The following is a 15,629-nucleotide window of genomic DNA, read 5'->3' as shown; positions in this document are numbered from 1 at the left end:
AATGATCACGAGTGGTGTCGCGCGTATGGCCGCATGATCGATCGTGGCAAGCAACCGCTCAGGCGCGCTCCTGCGCGTGCACAGGCGCACGGACGCAGGCTCAAATTCGAGATGCGCACGGACGCGCGCGAACATCAGCAGCAACACCAAGCCATCATGCGCAGACAACACCGCGGCAAAGCTCTCATCGGCGTGCTTGGCAGATGAATCGCTTTCATGCAATACCTACCTGCCCCTGAATCGTGAATACGCAGAGCAAGTCTTCGTCTTCTCGCCTCCGTGTACCCTTCACTGCAACAACATCTTGCTCTCGTCGCATCAGGCTACGCTCACTCGAAGCGCGCACCTTTTCTTCGCAAGTACTGGCGCAACGCATACGAACGCATCACTCCAATTACGCCAGCATACACCCTCACCATGGCCAGCGCCGAAATCCCATCCGAGCTCAAGCAGCGCTTCGACGCTGCGGGACAAGATCACGTCTTTGCCTTTTGGTCCAAGCTTGATGCAGAAGAGCGAAGCAAGTTTCAAGCGCAGCTCGAAGCTTTGGATGTCAAACGCGTGAATGCAGTCTACAAGAAGGCTTTGGAGGGGGAAGCGGAAGCTGCGGCGCTGGCTCAACAGCGCACTTCACTCGCTGCTCCGCCCGCCAGCAGCACTTTCTCATCTGCAGGATCTGGTTCGGGTGCTTCAGAGGCGAGCAAGTACCGCAGACGTGGACTCGAGGCTATCGCGGCGGGTCAAGTTGGCGTCCTTCTGCTGGCTGGCGGTCAAGGTACGAGACTTGGAAGCTCGGCACCGAAGGGATGCTACAACATCGGCTTGCCATCACGCAAAAGCCTCTTTCAGCTTCAAGCAGAGAGGATCCGAAAGCTGGAAGAGCTCGCTGGGAAGGAGGCGAGGATTCCGTGGTTCATCATGACCAGCGGTCCGACGCGCCAGCCTACTATCGAGTTTTTCCAGCAGAATGAGTACTTTGGTTTAAAGGCAGAAGACGTCATCTTCTTCGAACAGGGTGAGTGCTGTAGCACAACATGTGGTGGTCGTGCTCTCCGTGACCTCGCCCGCTGACTGCTCTCCCTCATCTGTGCACCCACTAGGTACACTGCCATGCCTGACGATGGAAGGAAAGGTCATGCTGGCTAGTCCTTCAGAGATTGCAACAGCACCCGACGGTAATGGTGGCATATACACTGCACTTCGAGCGCCACTGAAAGGCGCTGGTGGGGCTGCGGATGGAGAAACAGTGATTAGCACGCTTCAATCGCGGGGCGTGAAGTACCTGCACGCATTCGGTGTGGATAATTGCCTCGTCAAGGTGGGCGACCCTACCTTTGTGGGTCTGTGCATCGAGCGCGGCGTCTGTGCGGGCGTTAAGACAGTGGTCAAGACGGATCCAGCAGAGAGCGTCGGTGTTGTAGCCCAGCGCAACGGCAAGTGGGGCGTCATCGAGTACAGCGAAATCCCAAAGGAGCTGTCAGAAGCGCGCGATGAGGATGGTCAGTTGAGTTTCAGAGCTGCAAACATTGTCAATCACTTTTACACCACCGACTTCTTGGCCAAAGAGGTTCCAGCCTTCGAGTCGGAGATGGCTTTCCACATTGCGCGCAAGAAAATCCCGACCATCGATCTTGCGAGCGGAGAAGCTGTCAAGCCGAGCAAGCCAAACGGGATGAAGTTGGAATTGTTCATCTTTGACGTCTTTCCCTTCATCAAGGACCTCGCCGTCCACGAAGTCGCCAGAAGGTCCGAATTTTCGCCGCTGAAGAACGCGCCCAATACTGGCGTGGACGACCCGCAGACAAGTCGAAGAGATTTGCTGGCGGAACAGAGGCGATGGTTGGAAAGCGCTGGGGCAAAGATCAACGACGCAGCTGATATCGAGATTAGCCCTCTGGTCAGCTACGAAGGGGAAGGTTTGGAGAGCGTCAATGGCAAAATTTTGGACAAGAGCGCCATCATCGACCACATTTGAGCGCTTGCACATGGGCAGGGCACTAGGCAACACTAGACATGCACCTCGCATTACCATTCACCTTTACAATCACGAATCGTATCTTCAACCTTCTCCACTTCGCGATCGAAAGTGCCACGAATCGAACCTGCGTCTTGGTTCTCTCGCGCGCTCTCGCTCTCTGAATCATGTTGTGATGGCACCCGGGAGATCATTCAAGATTCCAGACATATGATTGAGCATTGCGTCGTACTAGCAGGGTGCGCTTCTGAATCAAGAATGGGCTGTCTGCTAGCCTCAGGATTTCACCCTCAAATGCCGGCGGTACGGGGAAAGAGAAGAAAGATGTGATTTACATTTTTTATTAAAGTCTTGTAACAGTAGTGATATGAGTACGTGACCGAGTCAAATTGTATTGTGTTCTTCGAAAACCCTGCGTCGAGAAGATCGATTCAAATTGAGCGCATGCATGGCGTCAGCACGCACGCGCGCTTCTCATCATCACGTACCCTGCTGGATCCGATTCGGGAGACCAACTCGTGATCGTGAAGGTCAGCCCGCGCACAAACTCGGAGAGAAAGGTTCCATCACACCACCAGTCCCAGCAGCGGTGCGCTCTCGTCCACGCAAACTTCGGTGCTTTGATAGTCTTCCTGACCAGCCCCCAAGATGCTGTGGCTCAGCACAGCTCGGGGTACCGGCTTGGCTGCGTCCCTCAGCTCGAGCATCTGCTCCTCGAGGAATGCCGGTGCTGTCTCTTGCTCCGGCGTTGCTGCTGCGATCAGCCCAGTTTGGAAGTCGCAGTCACAATGCGGTCGTCACTCGCGCTCCCCGTACTCCACTGACGCTTCCTGTAGCTCTACACTAGCCCGGCGCATAGACCCACGCGATTCGAGTGCGCAAAGACGCGCTTCTAGCAGTCCTCTGTGCTCCCTCAGTCCGAGTAACACCAGCAGACGTGGAGCGCCTCGCTCGCCGATACTCGCCGCACTAGGCGTCAGACATCGCTCAGACGCAGCAGCAACTTCTGCCCCACAGAACACGTCTGCTTCCCCTCCACCACCCAAAAGCCCTTCCACATTCTCAGAGCCCAAGGCGAGCATCGAAGTACAAGCAAGAGCATCGCAGACGTCTAGCACTGGAGAAACTCCAAAACTGTCCTTACCTGTTCGAATCTTCAAGCAAGCCAAGGATCGATTGCTGGCAGCTGCTTCTCAATCAGCGGCCAAAGGAGCAGGAACAAGTCAAGGTGCGGATAATACGCCCCCGCCCACCTTTCCCGATATTCGGAGATTATTCTCGCTGGCAGCATCCGAAAAGAGCCGAATTGTCCTCGCCTTGGCTCTTCTGGTCATCAGCAGCGCTGTATCGCTATCTGTGCCCTTCGCCATCGGCAAGGTTATCGATTTCTTCACCAATGGTGAATCTTCACTCCTCGGTCTCAGCTTCTCTAGCGTCGCTGCGCTACTTCTCGTAATCTTTACCGTTGGCGCGATCGCAAAAGCGGGCAGCAACATCATGCTGGAGCTGGCTGGTGTCAGAATCGTGCAGAACATGCGCGAAAAGGCCTACGCTACAGCGCTCCGGCAAGAGGTCGAGTGGGCTGATCGAAGCTCGGGAGACGTGGTGAGCAGGCTTAATGTCGACACTACGATTCTTGGTGAGCTGCGAGTGACTGCCAGACCACCGTTGCACACGCTCACATCAACATCCTGGCAGGCGATGCGATCACGTCTGACATCGGAGACGGCTTGCGAGCCGGTGTGACGGTCATCTTTGCAGGCACGGCCATGTTCTGGATCTCTACCAAGCTCACCTTACTCATGCTGGCCGTGGTACCGCCAGCTGCAATCGGAGCAGTCTTTTACGGCCGCTATCTGCGAGACTTGACGAACAAGACGCAGGAAGCTGTAGGAGGCATGACCAAGGTGGCAGAAGAGAGATTGGTGGGACCCGCTTTCCGAACGGTGACTGCATTTGGCACGCAAGTCGAGGAGACCCAGCGCTTTGCCAAGAAAGTGCGCGAAATTGTTGCGCTCGAGACCAAGGAAGCCTACGCCTCGGGCATCTTCTATGGAGGCACGGGTCTCGTTGGAAATTGCGCCATCCTCACGCTCCTCACAGTGGGCGGTTCTCTCGTGGCGAGGGGACAAATCACTGTTGGAGATCTGACCAGCTTGCTGATGTACACTGCCTATTTAGGAGGCGGTCTCGCCAGCTTGACCCACTTTTTCGCGTCTCTTATGCGCGGTGTCGGAGCAGGTGCTAGAGTTTTCCAGCTCGTGGATCGCGTGCCCGAACAGATCAGGCTCGAAGAAGGGGAGAAGACGCTGCCTGCTCGAGGAGCCATTGCCTTTGAGGACGTGCACTTTGCGTACCCTTCGAGACCTCAACAAAGCATCCTCAACGGCGTCTCGCTGACCATTCGACCTGGTGAATCAGTCGCTCTGGTTGGAGGGTCCGGGGTCGGCAAATCGAGCGTGCACGCTCTGCTGCTCAGATACTACGATCCCGACTCGGGAAGCATCACGATCGGAGGCAAGGATATCCGAGACGTCGATCCGCAAAGTCTGCGTTCTCTGATCGGCACTGTATCGCAAGAGCCAACCATCTTTGAAGGCACCATTGCCGAAAACATCTCGTACGGTACTCCAAATGCCAGCAGAGAACGAATTGAGGAAGCGGCACGCCTGGCGAATTGCACGGACTTTATCGCTTCGCTACCACAAGGCTTGGACACGCACATTGGGCCACGCCAACTCAGCGGAGGACAACGACAACGAATAGCCATTGCGCGCGCACTGATCCGCAAACCTAGCATCCTGCTGATGGACGAAGCGACATCTGCGCTGGATTCCGCTTCCGAGTATCTCGTCAACCGAGCCATCGAGTCCATCATTGCGCAAGGCGAAATCACGGTCTGGATCGTCGCGCATAGGCTAAGCACCATCAAGTCTGCAGGCACAATTCTTGTGCTGGACGGAGGACGCGTCGTCGAGTCCGGTCCTTTCAACCAGCTGGACAGACCAGGCTCTAGGTTCCGTGCGCTCATGGCTACCCAGCTCCAGAGTGGCAGCACGACTTTGGATGGGCCAGCGTCGTCGCTGTCGCCGTCGGCTAACAGTGGGTCCGACTTGCATACGGTGCGTGCTTGATCCGAGGTGCGTCTCAGGCGCAGACGCTGCCGTCGTGGAGTCCAAGCTTACACGCGGTCGACAATGTTTCATCCGCAGCCGATCGGTTCGCAGATGGGAGCGCGGTCCTTCAGCACTTCGACGCGTCGCCCGAACAGCGATCGCGTTTCTGGCGGGCCAGCCTCTCAAAAGATTGTGGTGGATGATTTGTGCATACCCGTGGCACCTACCTGGCGCGTTGCGGACCTCATCGAAGAAGCACAAAAGGCTGGCACGTCCCTCACATCGGCACACCTGGAAAAGCTGCACGAGCTGGCGGCTTTGAGATACCCCTCTTCTCCTGAGGTGCAGCAACGACTAAAGGAAGAATTGCAGACGCTCGTGGACCTCGTCTCTTCTGTGAGGCATGTCGAACTGCCAGAGGACATTGCAAGTCTGGAGTTGCCTGATGGCAAAGTGGGCCCCAAGCATCGCTCGGCGGTAGACATGAGCGCGCCGACCGCTGAGGAAGAGCAGAAAGTAGACCTTTTGGATAGGCAGGCATTACTTGCCGGTGCGAAGAAGACACATGGAGGTTTATTTGTCGTCGACACTGCTGCCAGGCGAATCTAGCAGTGACGCAGAGACCCACACTTCCCTCCCTACATCACCACTTTGACCCGACATAGACGTTTCGCACTCCCACACGCCGAAAATGCTCCAATGCAATTCACCCCTCGAACCTTGACCACGACGTGGACGCGTCGGCATTGGATGTGAGCGCAGTATCACGCCTCATGTCCGCGACGCCGAGGTTCTGGGCCCGAGCAGGCCGGAGGGCTGGAAACTGTCGGCCACCTCGTCTGCGGTGTCGAAGCCGCCCACAAGGCGATGATGCGGCAGCAGTCTTTGCGTTGGAGGTTCGTACAACTTGGCGCGTGACTTTGCCTGTGGACCTAAATCCAGATCCCGGAGTATGCCCTCATCGAGCAGAGCGTCGTCGCCAACGTCTTCTCCCTCTGCCATGACGCTGATGGAGGCTTGACTGTTCAATTCGTCTTCATCTGCTGTCATGTCTCCCTCGTCGTCCAGGATCGAAGCACGGCGATCGCCTTGGGCCTCGGAGAGCAGCTCGACCTCCTCTTCTTCCGATTCTAGCACGTCTTGTCTAGATGCAGTCCGCGCAGCGCCGTTTACGTGAAGCGATACGCCAGGCCTCGTTCCAGCTCCATCGCTGCTGGACCGCAAATGCCGAAGTGTGGACGTCGAGCGCGGATGCGAGCTAGCAGTGCGGCTACGATCCGCGAGCCGCTTGCGGATGTCGCGCAGGTCAAGTGCAAGATGCTCGTCAAGGCGAACGTTGAAAAGCTCCCAGATGAACTTTCTGACCGGCTGGCGATAGTGATGGCTCTCGAGCAACTCCAGAGCTCGGCAGAAAAGCGATCGGTCTTGGAACATGAATCGGTGCTGCGCTCTCAACTTTGCAAGCGAGCGCGAAGCTTTGTTGGCTTGGACCGAGTTACCCAAATTTGAGATACAGAGCATGATTGCGCCTTCAATGCCGCCGTCCGGCTTCTTGAGCTCCAAATACCTGAGATCAGCACTCGTCTTGACTTGCCAAGGTGGGATCTGAGTTGCAGTGCAGATGGTATCAGCATCGGCTGCGAGGGCTACTAACGGCTCGGCGCCTCTCACAGTGACGAAAGCCTCAAGGTTGCGTGGCACGCAAAGGCTGATGGGAGTGCCAAATGTGGTGAAGGCACAGTCCCATCCAAAGTCCTGCAACAGCTCGGCTCCTGGAGCTGTAGAAGCAATCATGCCTAGAGTGAAGAAACAGGTCCTGATTGTCACAAAGACGCACGTCAGAGGAATGCAAGTGGAGCAGGCGAGGACACGCATACTTACCCACGCACCGAGAGCACCAGAGACGTCTCGGCAATGTCGACGATGACTGCGATAATGTCTTCATTCTCCAAAAAGGGAAGTCCGCAAGCTGTAGAACCAATGTTGCCCTTCATGACGCAAGCGAGCACGTGATCGAGGTCAGCCTGCTTCGATTGGAAGACGAGCTCATTCGAGACTGAGTCACTGTCGCGAGGCTCCCGCTACTCACGACCGCCCACAAAATGCTCTTCAGCTTGGCGATGATCTCCAGATCTTCAAATTCGCTGCCATGCAAGCGGATGAATCGCGCAAACTCTGCAAAGTGACCCTTGCGGGAAAGAACTTCGCAGCCCTCGTGCGTTTTGGCAAGCTCGCCGTAGAAGTGCGTTGGGACTGTACCGTCAAACTCTTCGTGGAGCTTCGGATCGTCGTCTGCCTGGTGAATGCTGAAAGCGCGCGCGAGTAAGACTTCGAGCTGCACGGCGTATCTCTGATTGCGGTGATGGAACCAGTCGTCCATTTCCCTCTCGATGTATCCTCCCTGCAGTAGATATCGCAATCCAACAGAAGTCGACATGAACATTAGCAGCAACGCGTGGCTCGAGTCACCCAAGTGCTCCAGTACGGGGCTCATAGAGACGACCATGTTGAGCATCGCTGTAGACTTGCAAATGTCTTTGAGAATGAGAGCAGCTTCTTCTCGCACGTCAAGAGAAGGGTCGTAGAGTTGAGTGAGGAGCAGGCGTATCGCCCAATGTGTCGGTAGAACGCTCTTCTTGATCAGCGAGGCCAAATGATGGGTGGCAAACAGGCGCATTGGCTCGTAGGTCGACGTCAAGACCTTTGAGAACAGTATCCGAGCGTGTCCTTCGATGGAGTAGTCAAATTTTTCTAACATCAAGCGCATAAGATCGTCGCGGCTTCTGAGCTCGCTGAGAGCGTAGAGCGCGGTAAAGAGGTGATTCTGTTCCAGAATGCGAAGGCCTTCAGGCGTCTTTGTCAGCACGCCGAGCATCTCAAAGTAGCCGCCGGTGAGTGTTTCGACGATTCGGATGCGCGAGAAAATCGCCTCGCCTGCGCCGATCACCTGGCCAGCAGGTGCAAGAGGGAGCAGCTGTTCTAGACATTCTCGAATCTCTCGCAAGAATCGTGTCTCTGCCAGAAATTTGAGCCCATCAGGACACGAGGATAAGGTCGTCAAGAGTGCGCAACCCAGTCTGATCCAACGCAGATTGGCAGTCGTCTTTGGGATGGTCGCAAATCGAAGCGAAAAGGGCTGATAAAAGGCTATGATGCGTCGAGCGAATTTCATGCTCCTTGTCGCCTCTTCGAGCCTCTTAGCATTCATGAGGGGCCCCTCGAAAAGATCCATGAGCTTGTCAAAGCTCCAGCGTGTGTGATCGCGGGTATTGAGCACTTGCGTATCCACAAGTCTATTTCGAAATTCGGCATCGTCGAGAATGACAATCTGTCTCGGCTTTGAATTATCTCCACCTCTTCGGCGCGCATCTTCCACAGAATCTGCGCGGTTGCGAGGTCGGATGCTGCTAGGCAACCCGTGCGCAGATGTGCTGTCCTGTGAACTGCGCGCACGAGCTCGTGATCTGGCGTGCGACTCAATGGCAGACAGCGCGCCAATTGCGCGCTGCCGTTCTTGCTCGCTTCCAAAGCGTGAGACCATGGTGAAGAGGTGAGGAAAGGCATGGACGGCGGCGCCATAGCTGCGAGGCAGTACGCGGTCTGCGGTCTGCACAAGCTGACCCATTAGCATCGAAGCGCTTCTCGTGAGCTCCGGAGCCGTCTCTAGCACGTGCACGACCGCGTCAAGCAAACCTGCATCGATCATGACGACGAGAAGCAGTGCGAGATAGTGGTCGACTAAATGCAAGCGGCGTCGACGTCCTTCTTCAGATAGATCCTGCTGAGCACCGGTAAAGGGATAGCGCTGCGCGGTGGCGGTGCTTGTGCTTCGCCTAGTCTCGTGTTCTTTTTGCCCGCTCTTGCTGCTCAGCCCGACCGAAAAGGCCTGTTGGAGCATGTCCAATATCGCCTCGCGAACACTGTTACGGCTGACTCGCAGAGCCAATACAAGAGACCTCAAAGCGTGGCTCTTCTTGTTGCAGAGGTAGAGCAAACCGGTCCACGATCTCAGCATGACCAGTACGACCTGAGAGGTGATGCGCAGCATCTCATTTTGACCGACTCCATCGACGGCGGGTGCATCTGTGAAGCCTGATAAGCCCACCTATGAAGTGATAGAGGTCACCGGTGGGTTCTCGCGCGCCACTGCCCTGATGCTCGTGCACTCACCTCAACATCGCTTCCGGGCGCAAAGTGGCAGCGGGTGGAAGGCACGTCGACCAGCAGCAAGACAGCTTGGGCAAGCGCAGGCGCTAACTCAGGAGGCCCGTTCGCGAGCCCATTCAAGACCGACCGCAGTCCACCTCCTCTGATCAGCAGCGGCAAGTCGTGGAGCGCTGCAAAGGAGGGGATGCGTAAGCAGGGATGGCGAGAGCGCCTCTCTTTGAAATGGGCGACGCACCAAGCTCCGTCAGGGTTTCGAGACACAGATGCCTGAGCTTGTCATTGTGGTGCTCTGCTACCGCTACGAGAGCTCTGATGACGGCACTACTCATAATGTCGTCTTGATCCGGGGTGCGACTCAAGTCATCCAAGACTGCCGCGTCGATGATTGCGCGAACGAGCTTTAGAGCTTGTTCCCGCTCGTACTCGAATCTGTTATCGCGGATGAAAGTCTGCATCAAGAAGATGTCGAGACCTCGGGAACGTGCTCGAGCGATCAGAGCCCAAGGCGGTCTGATGAGAGCGCAACGCAGAGTCCGATAGGCCGCCCCGCGCACTTCCTTGCCAGAGCCGTCCGAGAGGCAGGGCAGCACGCTATATGCGCCAACAGCCAGAGTGGGTGAGCTTTTGAAGGGCAGTCCGGAAGGGGCCGAACTCACTCACCAATCTAGCAGCTCACCAGGATCCGTCTCGTACCTTACTCTGGCGTTACGGCGGAGCAGACCTGCTAGCTGAGTCAACACGCTTTGCCTGCGCCGTGCAAGATCTCCCAGACCATGCGCATGGCTAGGAGTTCTCTGATGAGCCTCGCTCTTGGCCATAGCGGCAGCTCTAGCTCTTTGAGCGCTTCGCGTCATCGAGGGCGTAGTTGGTGGACCCATGGACGACAATGACTCGCTGCCATTCGACGCCTTTGCAGCGCCGCCAGACTCATCTGTCAGGGACGCCAACTTTGAAAGCTGAGCGAGGCTACGCATCAATGCCTGCACATGGTTGCGTGCCGCTTCGGCGTCCTCGACTGCGTGTGACAGTACGGATTCAGTAAGCGTGTGTATAGTCGATGAGGTGTACGGCGAATCGCACTTACTTGGCTTGACACCTCTTTGCGTCTCTGAGCTCCGTCTTGACGCTTCGGTAATCAACTCTCGCCCAGCTAGATTGGGAGACTTGTCCAATCCCGCTGTGTTGTACATCGATCGATCCTGGGAGGTAAATGTGGCATACTGGCCTCGCGGACTACCATTGTAGAAGAGGGGAGGCGCCCTGATAGCTTCTTGGTTTTGCGTCATTGGCAACGTGCCGCCGCGTGGGGACTGCAAGCCCAGCGCACTGCCAGGTTGAGTGTAGCCGTAGGAAGCTTCTGACTGAGTTGTGCTCGGCGCAGGTGACACGGCTGCCGGGGCGAGCGAGCGGGATGTCAGTGTGGGGAAGGCCTAGCGGTGCTACTCGCAGCGCAACTCACCTCGAACTCGCAACTCTGCAATCTGGCGACCAAGAGCTTCTATCTTTCTGTCTGCAGCTTCTAGCTCCCTCTCCACCTGTTTCCGCAACGCCTCTCTGCCTTTTATGCTGGCGGCCGAGCTGGGTCCTGGACCGGCATTGGCCGACTGGCCAATCGGTGCACCTGGAATCCCAGCGTGGTTCCCGCTGCTAAACACGAGCAGCAGATTCTCGGCGCCATCTTTGATCTTGAGCTCAATATCGAGGCGATTTTCCAGCTCCTCAAGCTGATGAAGGGTACGTGAACAGAGTGCAGTGTCAGCAAGTGTCGTCTGAGCTGAGGTGCACCATCGAGACTCACTAGATCGGCCATGTCGCTGTGTAGCGAGCGTCGAGAAGCAATCAAAGACGGAGTACCGTGCGCTTCCTGAAGACGCTGCTGGTTTTTGAAGCTAGCAGCGTAGGTGGAACGAATACCATGGAGCCTGAAAGCCCCTGCTGATGATGAGAGCTGCCGCAAGCGATGACGATGGCAAAAGATCAATTGAGCGAGTGGACGTGTCTGATACAGGCAAGGTGTCGTCGTTAGCGGGAAGTGTACCAACATTCGTGTACAGTATATGCTGCAAGTGCAACCCAGGCCGCCTGCATGTACGCATGGCCCGCGTGACCAACGACTGCATGGAGATCGCAGCGACCCGCCGCGGCATATACGTCCACGCGTGCGTGCACGGCGCTCGAGCCATGCGCAAGAGGATGTGGAGAAAGAAGGTGCGCGCTCATGCGCCAAGTCGAATCGAATGGCGAATCTCTCCGAGGACCCCTCCGCATACTGCACCTATCTCTCCGAAGACCCTCCGCAGACTGCACCTCCAACAGCAGACACATCCAGCATCAGGTTGGCAGCGCAGTGTAGAGTTGCTCTTCCCTTCTTCCACACACGGAGTGAAAGGATAAACCTTCGGAACCTCACGACAATCTCTTTGAGCACCGCAATGTCCTTTCAAAAGTTTGCAGATTCGCTGCCACCATCGCTAAGCCTGAAGGATCGCTCTGTGCTCTTGACCGGCAGCTCCAGCGGTATAGGTGAGAGGTGCCTTTCTCATAGCCGCAGGCATGTATGCGATGCTCAAGCTGGGTCTATATCGACGTTGCAGGCAGACAGTGCGCTCTGCACCTGGCACGACATGGCGCTAGGGTGCTCTGCTGCGATCTGACCCCTACGCCGGCTCAAGAGAGGGTCGCTCCAGCTCCGTCGGACAAGCCACATTCTGATGCTCAGCCAGGTGGCTCGATCGATGCCTACACCGTTCCAACGCACGCTTTGATCAACCAAGCAGGTGGGCGCGCGCAATTTTTCAAGATGAATGTCACGAAGGAAGAGGATTGGAAAGAGGCTGTAAAGTTGGCCACAGAGCTTGGAGACGGCAGACTTGATTTGCTCATAAACAATGCTGGTGAGCACTGAGTCGATGGGCGGAGTTTAGATGCCGCTGACACTCATACCGGCTGTAACCAGGCATTGTGCGCTTCTCGGGCGGGCTGCTAAACGAAACGATGGAAGACTTTGATGCCACAGTACGTGCTGTAGCGCATCAACTTAATGCTCGAAACCGTCGGGCTGAAGACTGCACCCCAACTTCTCCACAGTTCGCGGTCAACGTTCGAGGACTCTTCATCGGCACACGCGAAGCGCTAGCTCAGATGGTCAAGCAGCCTCCTCGCATCATGCCCGCGGACCACGATTTGGACCTGGATGAAGTGAGCCTGGCCGAGTTGACTGGAGATGGCCCTCGTCCGCGACCTGCATTCGATCAGCAGGATGCCACACCCGCAACGAGCGGCCGCTTGGAAGGCGACAGGGGCGGTCGCGGAAGTCGTGGCGGTATCATCAATATCGGTAGTCTACATGTGAGTGTGTTTGAACGAGCTTGACTGTTTGTCTGACGAGGACTGACGCGGTTAAACGCTTGCCAGGGCATCATTGGTACGTCAGATTTGTTACTCACACTAGAAGCAGTAGAGCCGCTCACGGCGCCCCTTCATCGGACGTCAGGCGGACCCGGGGAAGCAGCATACGGCGCCGCCAAAGGTGGTGAGTGGAGCTACGATCTCCAAGCTTTCGATCGCGCTGACAGCCTCTCTCCGCACGCGCGACAGCTGTCGTCAACTTCACCAGGCAGGTGAACATGCCAGGAGGATTCTCGTGCGCACATGCGCATCTGCTCACTAGAAATCACTCCCATTGCCCGTGTGCAGGTCGCCGGGGACTACGCTTCGCAGCGCATCAATATCAATGTGAGGTTATTCCAAGATGTCCATGCCGTGCCAGTAGCTGACCCTCTATCGTTTGTTCCCGCTAGTGTATCTGCCCAGGTGCGTCGAAGATAAAGTAGGGGCAAGCGCTCGCAGGCGTCTTCACTGACTCCCATACCCTCCAGGCTACGTGGAATCCGCGATGACTCTCAACGTCCCTCCCGCCCTGTCGGCAAAACGTCCGACGCCGTGGCCTCATCGCGGAACCGGTCGCGACGTCGCCAAGACGGTAGTGTGAGTGCGGCACGCTAGCTGAAACTTCCGCTCGCTGGCTCACGCCATCCGTTCTGTTCCCGCCTGTCAAGCTATCTCGCGCGTGATGCACCTTGGTGAGTTTGAGTGGCACACATGCAAGACCGCTGAATGCTGATTTGCCGGACCTTTGCTTATCAGGCTGACCGGATCCATCCTGATGGTCGATGGCGGGACGTCTGCGCGATAGGCGCGCTGCGCACTTTGCTGTCAGGGCGCATACAAGACTCTTACAATTTCGAATGCTTTGTTGCGCCCAGAGCAGGCAGAGGCCTCGGCCCCGCACTGTTTCGATGTGTGCCCTCCTTGTTATCGTCATCTACTGGCTGCTCTAGGCCACTCATGCGCGGTCTGACGCGTCGTTTCTTGACTGCCAAGGGTCCCTTGAAAGCTTTGCGAATGAGCTCGTCGTTCGTTGGTTGACCTGGCGCAGTCATGCTGAAAGAGGGCGTCTTGTCGTATGCCATCATTGCGCAGTGAATGAGAATGTCGCTGTGTAGCGGCGTGCAGCGTCTTTGAGCTATGACTTGGCCAAATGAGGGGGAACTTCGCAGCAGGCTGCTCACCTGGTCAAGCCTCGAATGGGATTGCTTCGGTGCCAAAAGTTGTGTCGTCTGACCCTGCATCCCAGCCAGCTGATATCCCTACAATTGTGCCAGTCTGAAGGCCCGCTGACTTCGCTGGGAGGTCGATAGCGGTCCGGCTGAGGTGTAGACGCTAGTCGGAGGGAAGATCGAAGTGATGTGGGCGGAACGTGATAAAGAAAGGCTTCCAGGGGCACGCTGAAGATGCTTTGTACCTCTGATGGGTTCAGCTTGGGCTGGATGAGCGGGTCGATCAACCACACCACGATAGGCGTGACCACCAGCTCGTTGGCACTCAGGAATGGTCGTAGCTCGCACAGCTTAATGGCGCGCCGACTGTCGATTGGAAGTCCTGTCTGTGTGATGCGCAATCGGCAGCGCAGCTTAGTGTCGAGGTGCCAATCAAGCTCATGGGGTTTCTTGCACCACTCACCTCTTCCCAAGCTTCTCGCCGCTGTTTGGTGTGCCCGGCATGCAGTTACAATGATTCGGCTAAGCCGATGCGTATGGCAACGATCTGCGTCTCTCCTCGACTTACTCACGGCAGTGGCTTCCAGATCCTTGTCTTTCGCCTCGAACCTTCCGCCAGGGATGGCGGTGTCGCCGCCGTGTGACCTCAGAGCTACGGCGCGATGTGAAAGAACGGCGTGGAGGTCGCTATTGAAGGGATGACGTGTGAGTAAGCTCAAGACTTGCACCTGCGAAGCGGCGGAAGCAGATAGGACAACGATGGAACTCGCTCCTCTACCGCGGGAAATGCCCCCATCCTCGACGTAGCCTTGGCTCAAGCCTCTGCTCACCCATGTCTTCCTCCAAACAGCCCAAGGAGCACAGCAGCACGTCGATAAGCGGGTATATCACCGGGACACGGCTCCGGTTCTGGTACATGACGTCTCAGTCTATTGATGGCAGCAAGCGCTTCGACCTTGAGCGCAGAGAGCTCGGGAGGTGAGTCCAGGCTTTTGGCGGGAAGAAGGAGGCGGAAACACCGTAAGCAAGGGGCCAGCGCAGCGAGGCTCTTGCACAGCTCACTGGACGTGTTGCACGCGATGCGGCATGATTGGTTTGAGAATCGATGCAGGTGAGCCAGTTGCACCAGAGACTCCAAGGTGCGAGCGATAATCTTGGGTATGACAGATGAGCGAGTGGGCTTTTGAGTAAGATTTGGAACGACCAAGCGCTTGCAGGAATACTGATAGACAAGCAATTCTTGATTGTTATACACGAATAAGTCAAGATCGCCCCGCACCCGCTGCATTCGTGATTTGGTTCAGGCGGTGCGAGGTTGCGCACGCGCCATGCTCGAGCTAGAATCGTGCTTTCACATTCAAGATTCACGTGATTGGATCAGTCACCCAATCAATCAAAAATGATGCATTGCGCAATTTTGAATGTCTTACGATCCCATTGAAAGAAAGATGGGTCTTGATTGGTGATTGTTGGCGCGGGTCATCCAAGTGGGGCTGACATGGTCCACAGATGACTGCCAGCTTGGTTCAACACAAGCCCCGCGCGTATGGTGACCTCTCCTGCCGGTACGGTACCTGCTCGGCGAGGGTGCTGCCCGCCGCGCCGAGCCCCTGCATCTCAGGTACCGTGTACCCTGTAGAAAGAATCTTGAATAATAATAATACCGGTAATGAATATCATGCGCACCATATGATACACATCGCTCATGCGATCGAGCTGAGCGCGCAGCATGTGCAACGATAAGCCCAGCAGCGCATGCACGCGCACGCGCACGCCTCCACCTCGCTCGTGAGCGGATCATAGCAGACGATC

General features: G+C 56.4%; 5 protein-coding genes across 5 annotated transcripts; 3 read left to right on the top strand and 2 right to left on the bottom strand.

Annotated features, from left to right (window-relative positions):
• The first annotated feature begins 157 nt into the window (after positions 1-157).
• On the top strand, positions 158-2,292 carry IE81DRAFT_367159 (putative UDP-N-acetylglucosamine pyrophosphorylase). Its single transcript, XM_025517056.1, has 2 exons — positions 158-1,015; positions 1,101-2,292. The coding sequence occupies exons 1-2, from the start codon at positions 418-420 to the stop codon at positions 1,973-1,975; spliced, it is 1,473 nt and encodes a 490-aa protein (XP_025368971.1). The 5' UTR covers positions 158-417; the 3' UTR covers positions 1,976-2,292.
• Positions 2,293-3,148: 856 nt separating this feature from the next.
• On the top strand, positions 3,149-5,109 carry IE81DRAFT_291333 (P-loop containing nucleoside triphosphate hydrolase protein; the record flags this gene model as incomplete). The annotated part of the gene is made up of 2 exons (XM_025511895.1): positions 3,149-3,614; positions 3,674-5,109. Coding segments are annotated over 2 exons (1,902 nt in total), but the record flags the coding sequence as incomplete, so codon positions are not given.
• A 753-nt stretch (positions 5,110-5,862) lies between these two features.
• Positions 5,863-11,068, bottom strand: IE81DRAFT_347997 (hypothetical protein; the record flags this gene model as incomplete). The annotated part of the gene is made up of 10 exons (XM_025516212.1): positions 5,863-6,696; positions 6,763-6,907; positions 6,973-7,079; positions 7,181-9,196; positions 9,262-9,428; positions 9,494-9,849; positions 9,919-10,273; positions 10,343-10,648; positions 10,718-10,982; positions 11,057-11,068. The coding sequence occupies 10 exons, from the start codon at positions 11,066-11,068 to the stop codon at positions 5,863-5,865; spliced, it is 4,563 nt and encodes a 1,520-aa protein (XP_025368969.1).
• A 454-nt stretch (positions 11,069-11,522) lies between these two features.
• Positions 11,523-13,525, top strand: IE81DRAFT_324144 (NAD(P)-binding protein). Its single transcript, XM_025514156.1, has 12 exons — positions 11,523-11,781; positions 11,853-12,152; positions 12,215-12,273; positions 12,346-12,606; positions 12,673-12,682; positions 12,752-12,790; positions 12,856-12,878; positions 12,955-12,993; positions 13,059-13,071; positions 13,137-13,245; positions 13,317-13,340; positions 13,405-13,525. Exons 1-12 carry the CDS (start codon positions 11,691-11,693, stop codon positions 13,451-13,453), a joined length of 1,017 nt encoding a protein of 338 aa, XP_025368968.1. The 5' UTR covers positions 11,523-11,690; the 3' UTR covers positions 13,454-13,525.
• IE81DRAFT_347995 (hypothetical protein) lies at positions 13,494-14,905 on the bottom strand (the record flags this gene model as incomplete). The annotated part of the gene is made up of 6 exons (XM_025516211.1): positions 13,494-13,755; positions 13,830-14,203; positions 14,281-14,301; positions 14,390-14,504; positions 14,648-14,806; positions 14,880-14,905. The coding sequence occupies 6 exons, from the start codon at positions 14,903-14,905 to the stop codon at positions 13,494-13,496; spliced, it is 957 nt and encodes a 318-aa protein (XP_025368967.1).
• Between the last annotated feature and the right edge of the window lie 724 nt (positions 14,906-15,629).

The sequence above is a fragment of the Ceraceosorus guamensis genome, assembly GCF_003144195.1.
Source record: "Ceraceosorus guamensis strain MCA 4658 unplaced genomic scaffold IE81scaffold_37, whole genome shotgun sequence".
Taxonomy (NCBI): domain Eukaryota; kingdom Fungi; phylum Basidiomycota; class Exobasidiomycetes; order Ceraceosorales; family Ceraceosoraceae; genus Ceraceosorus; species Ceraceosorus guamensis.
This window is presented reverse-complemented; position numbering and strand designations above follow the sequence as displayed.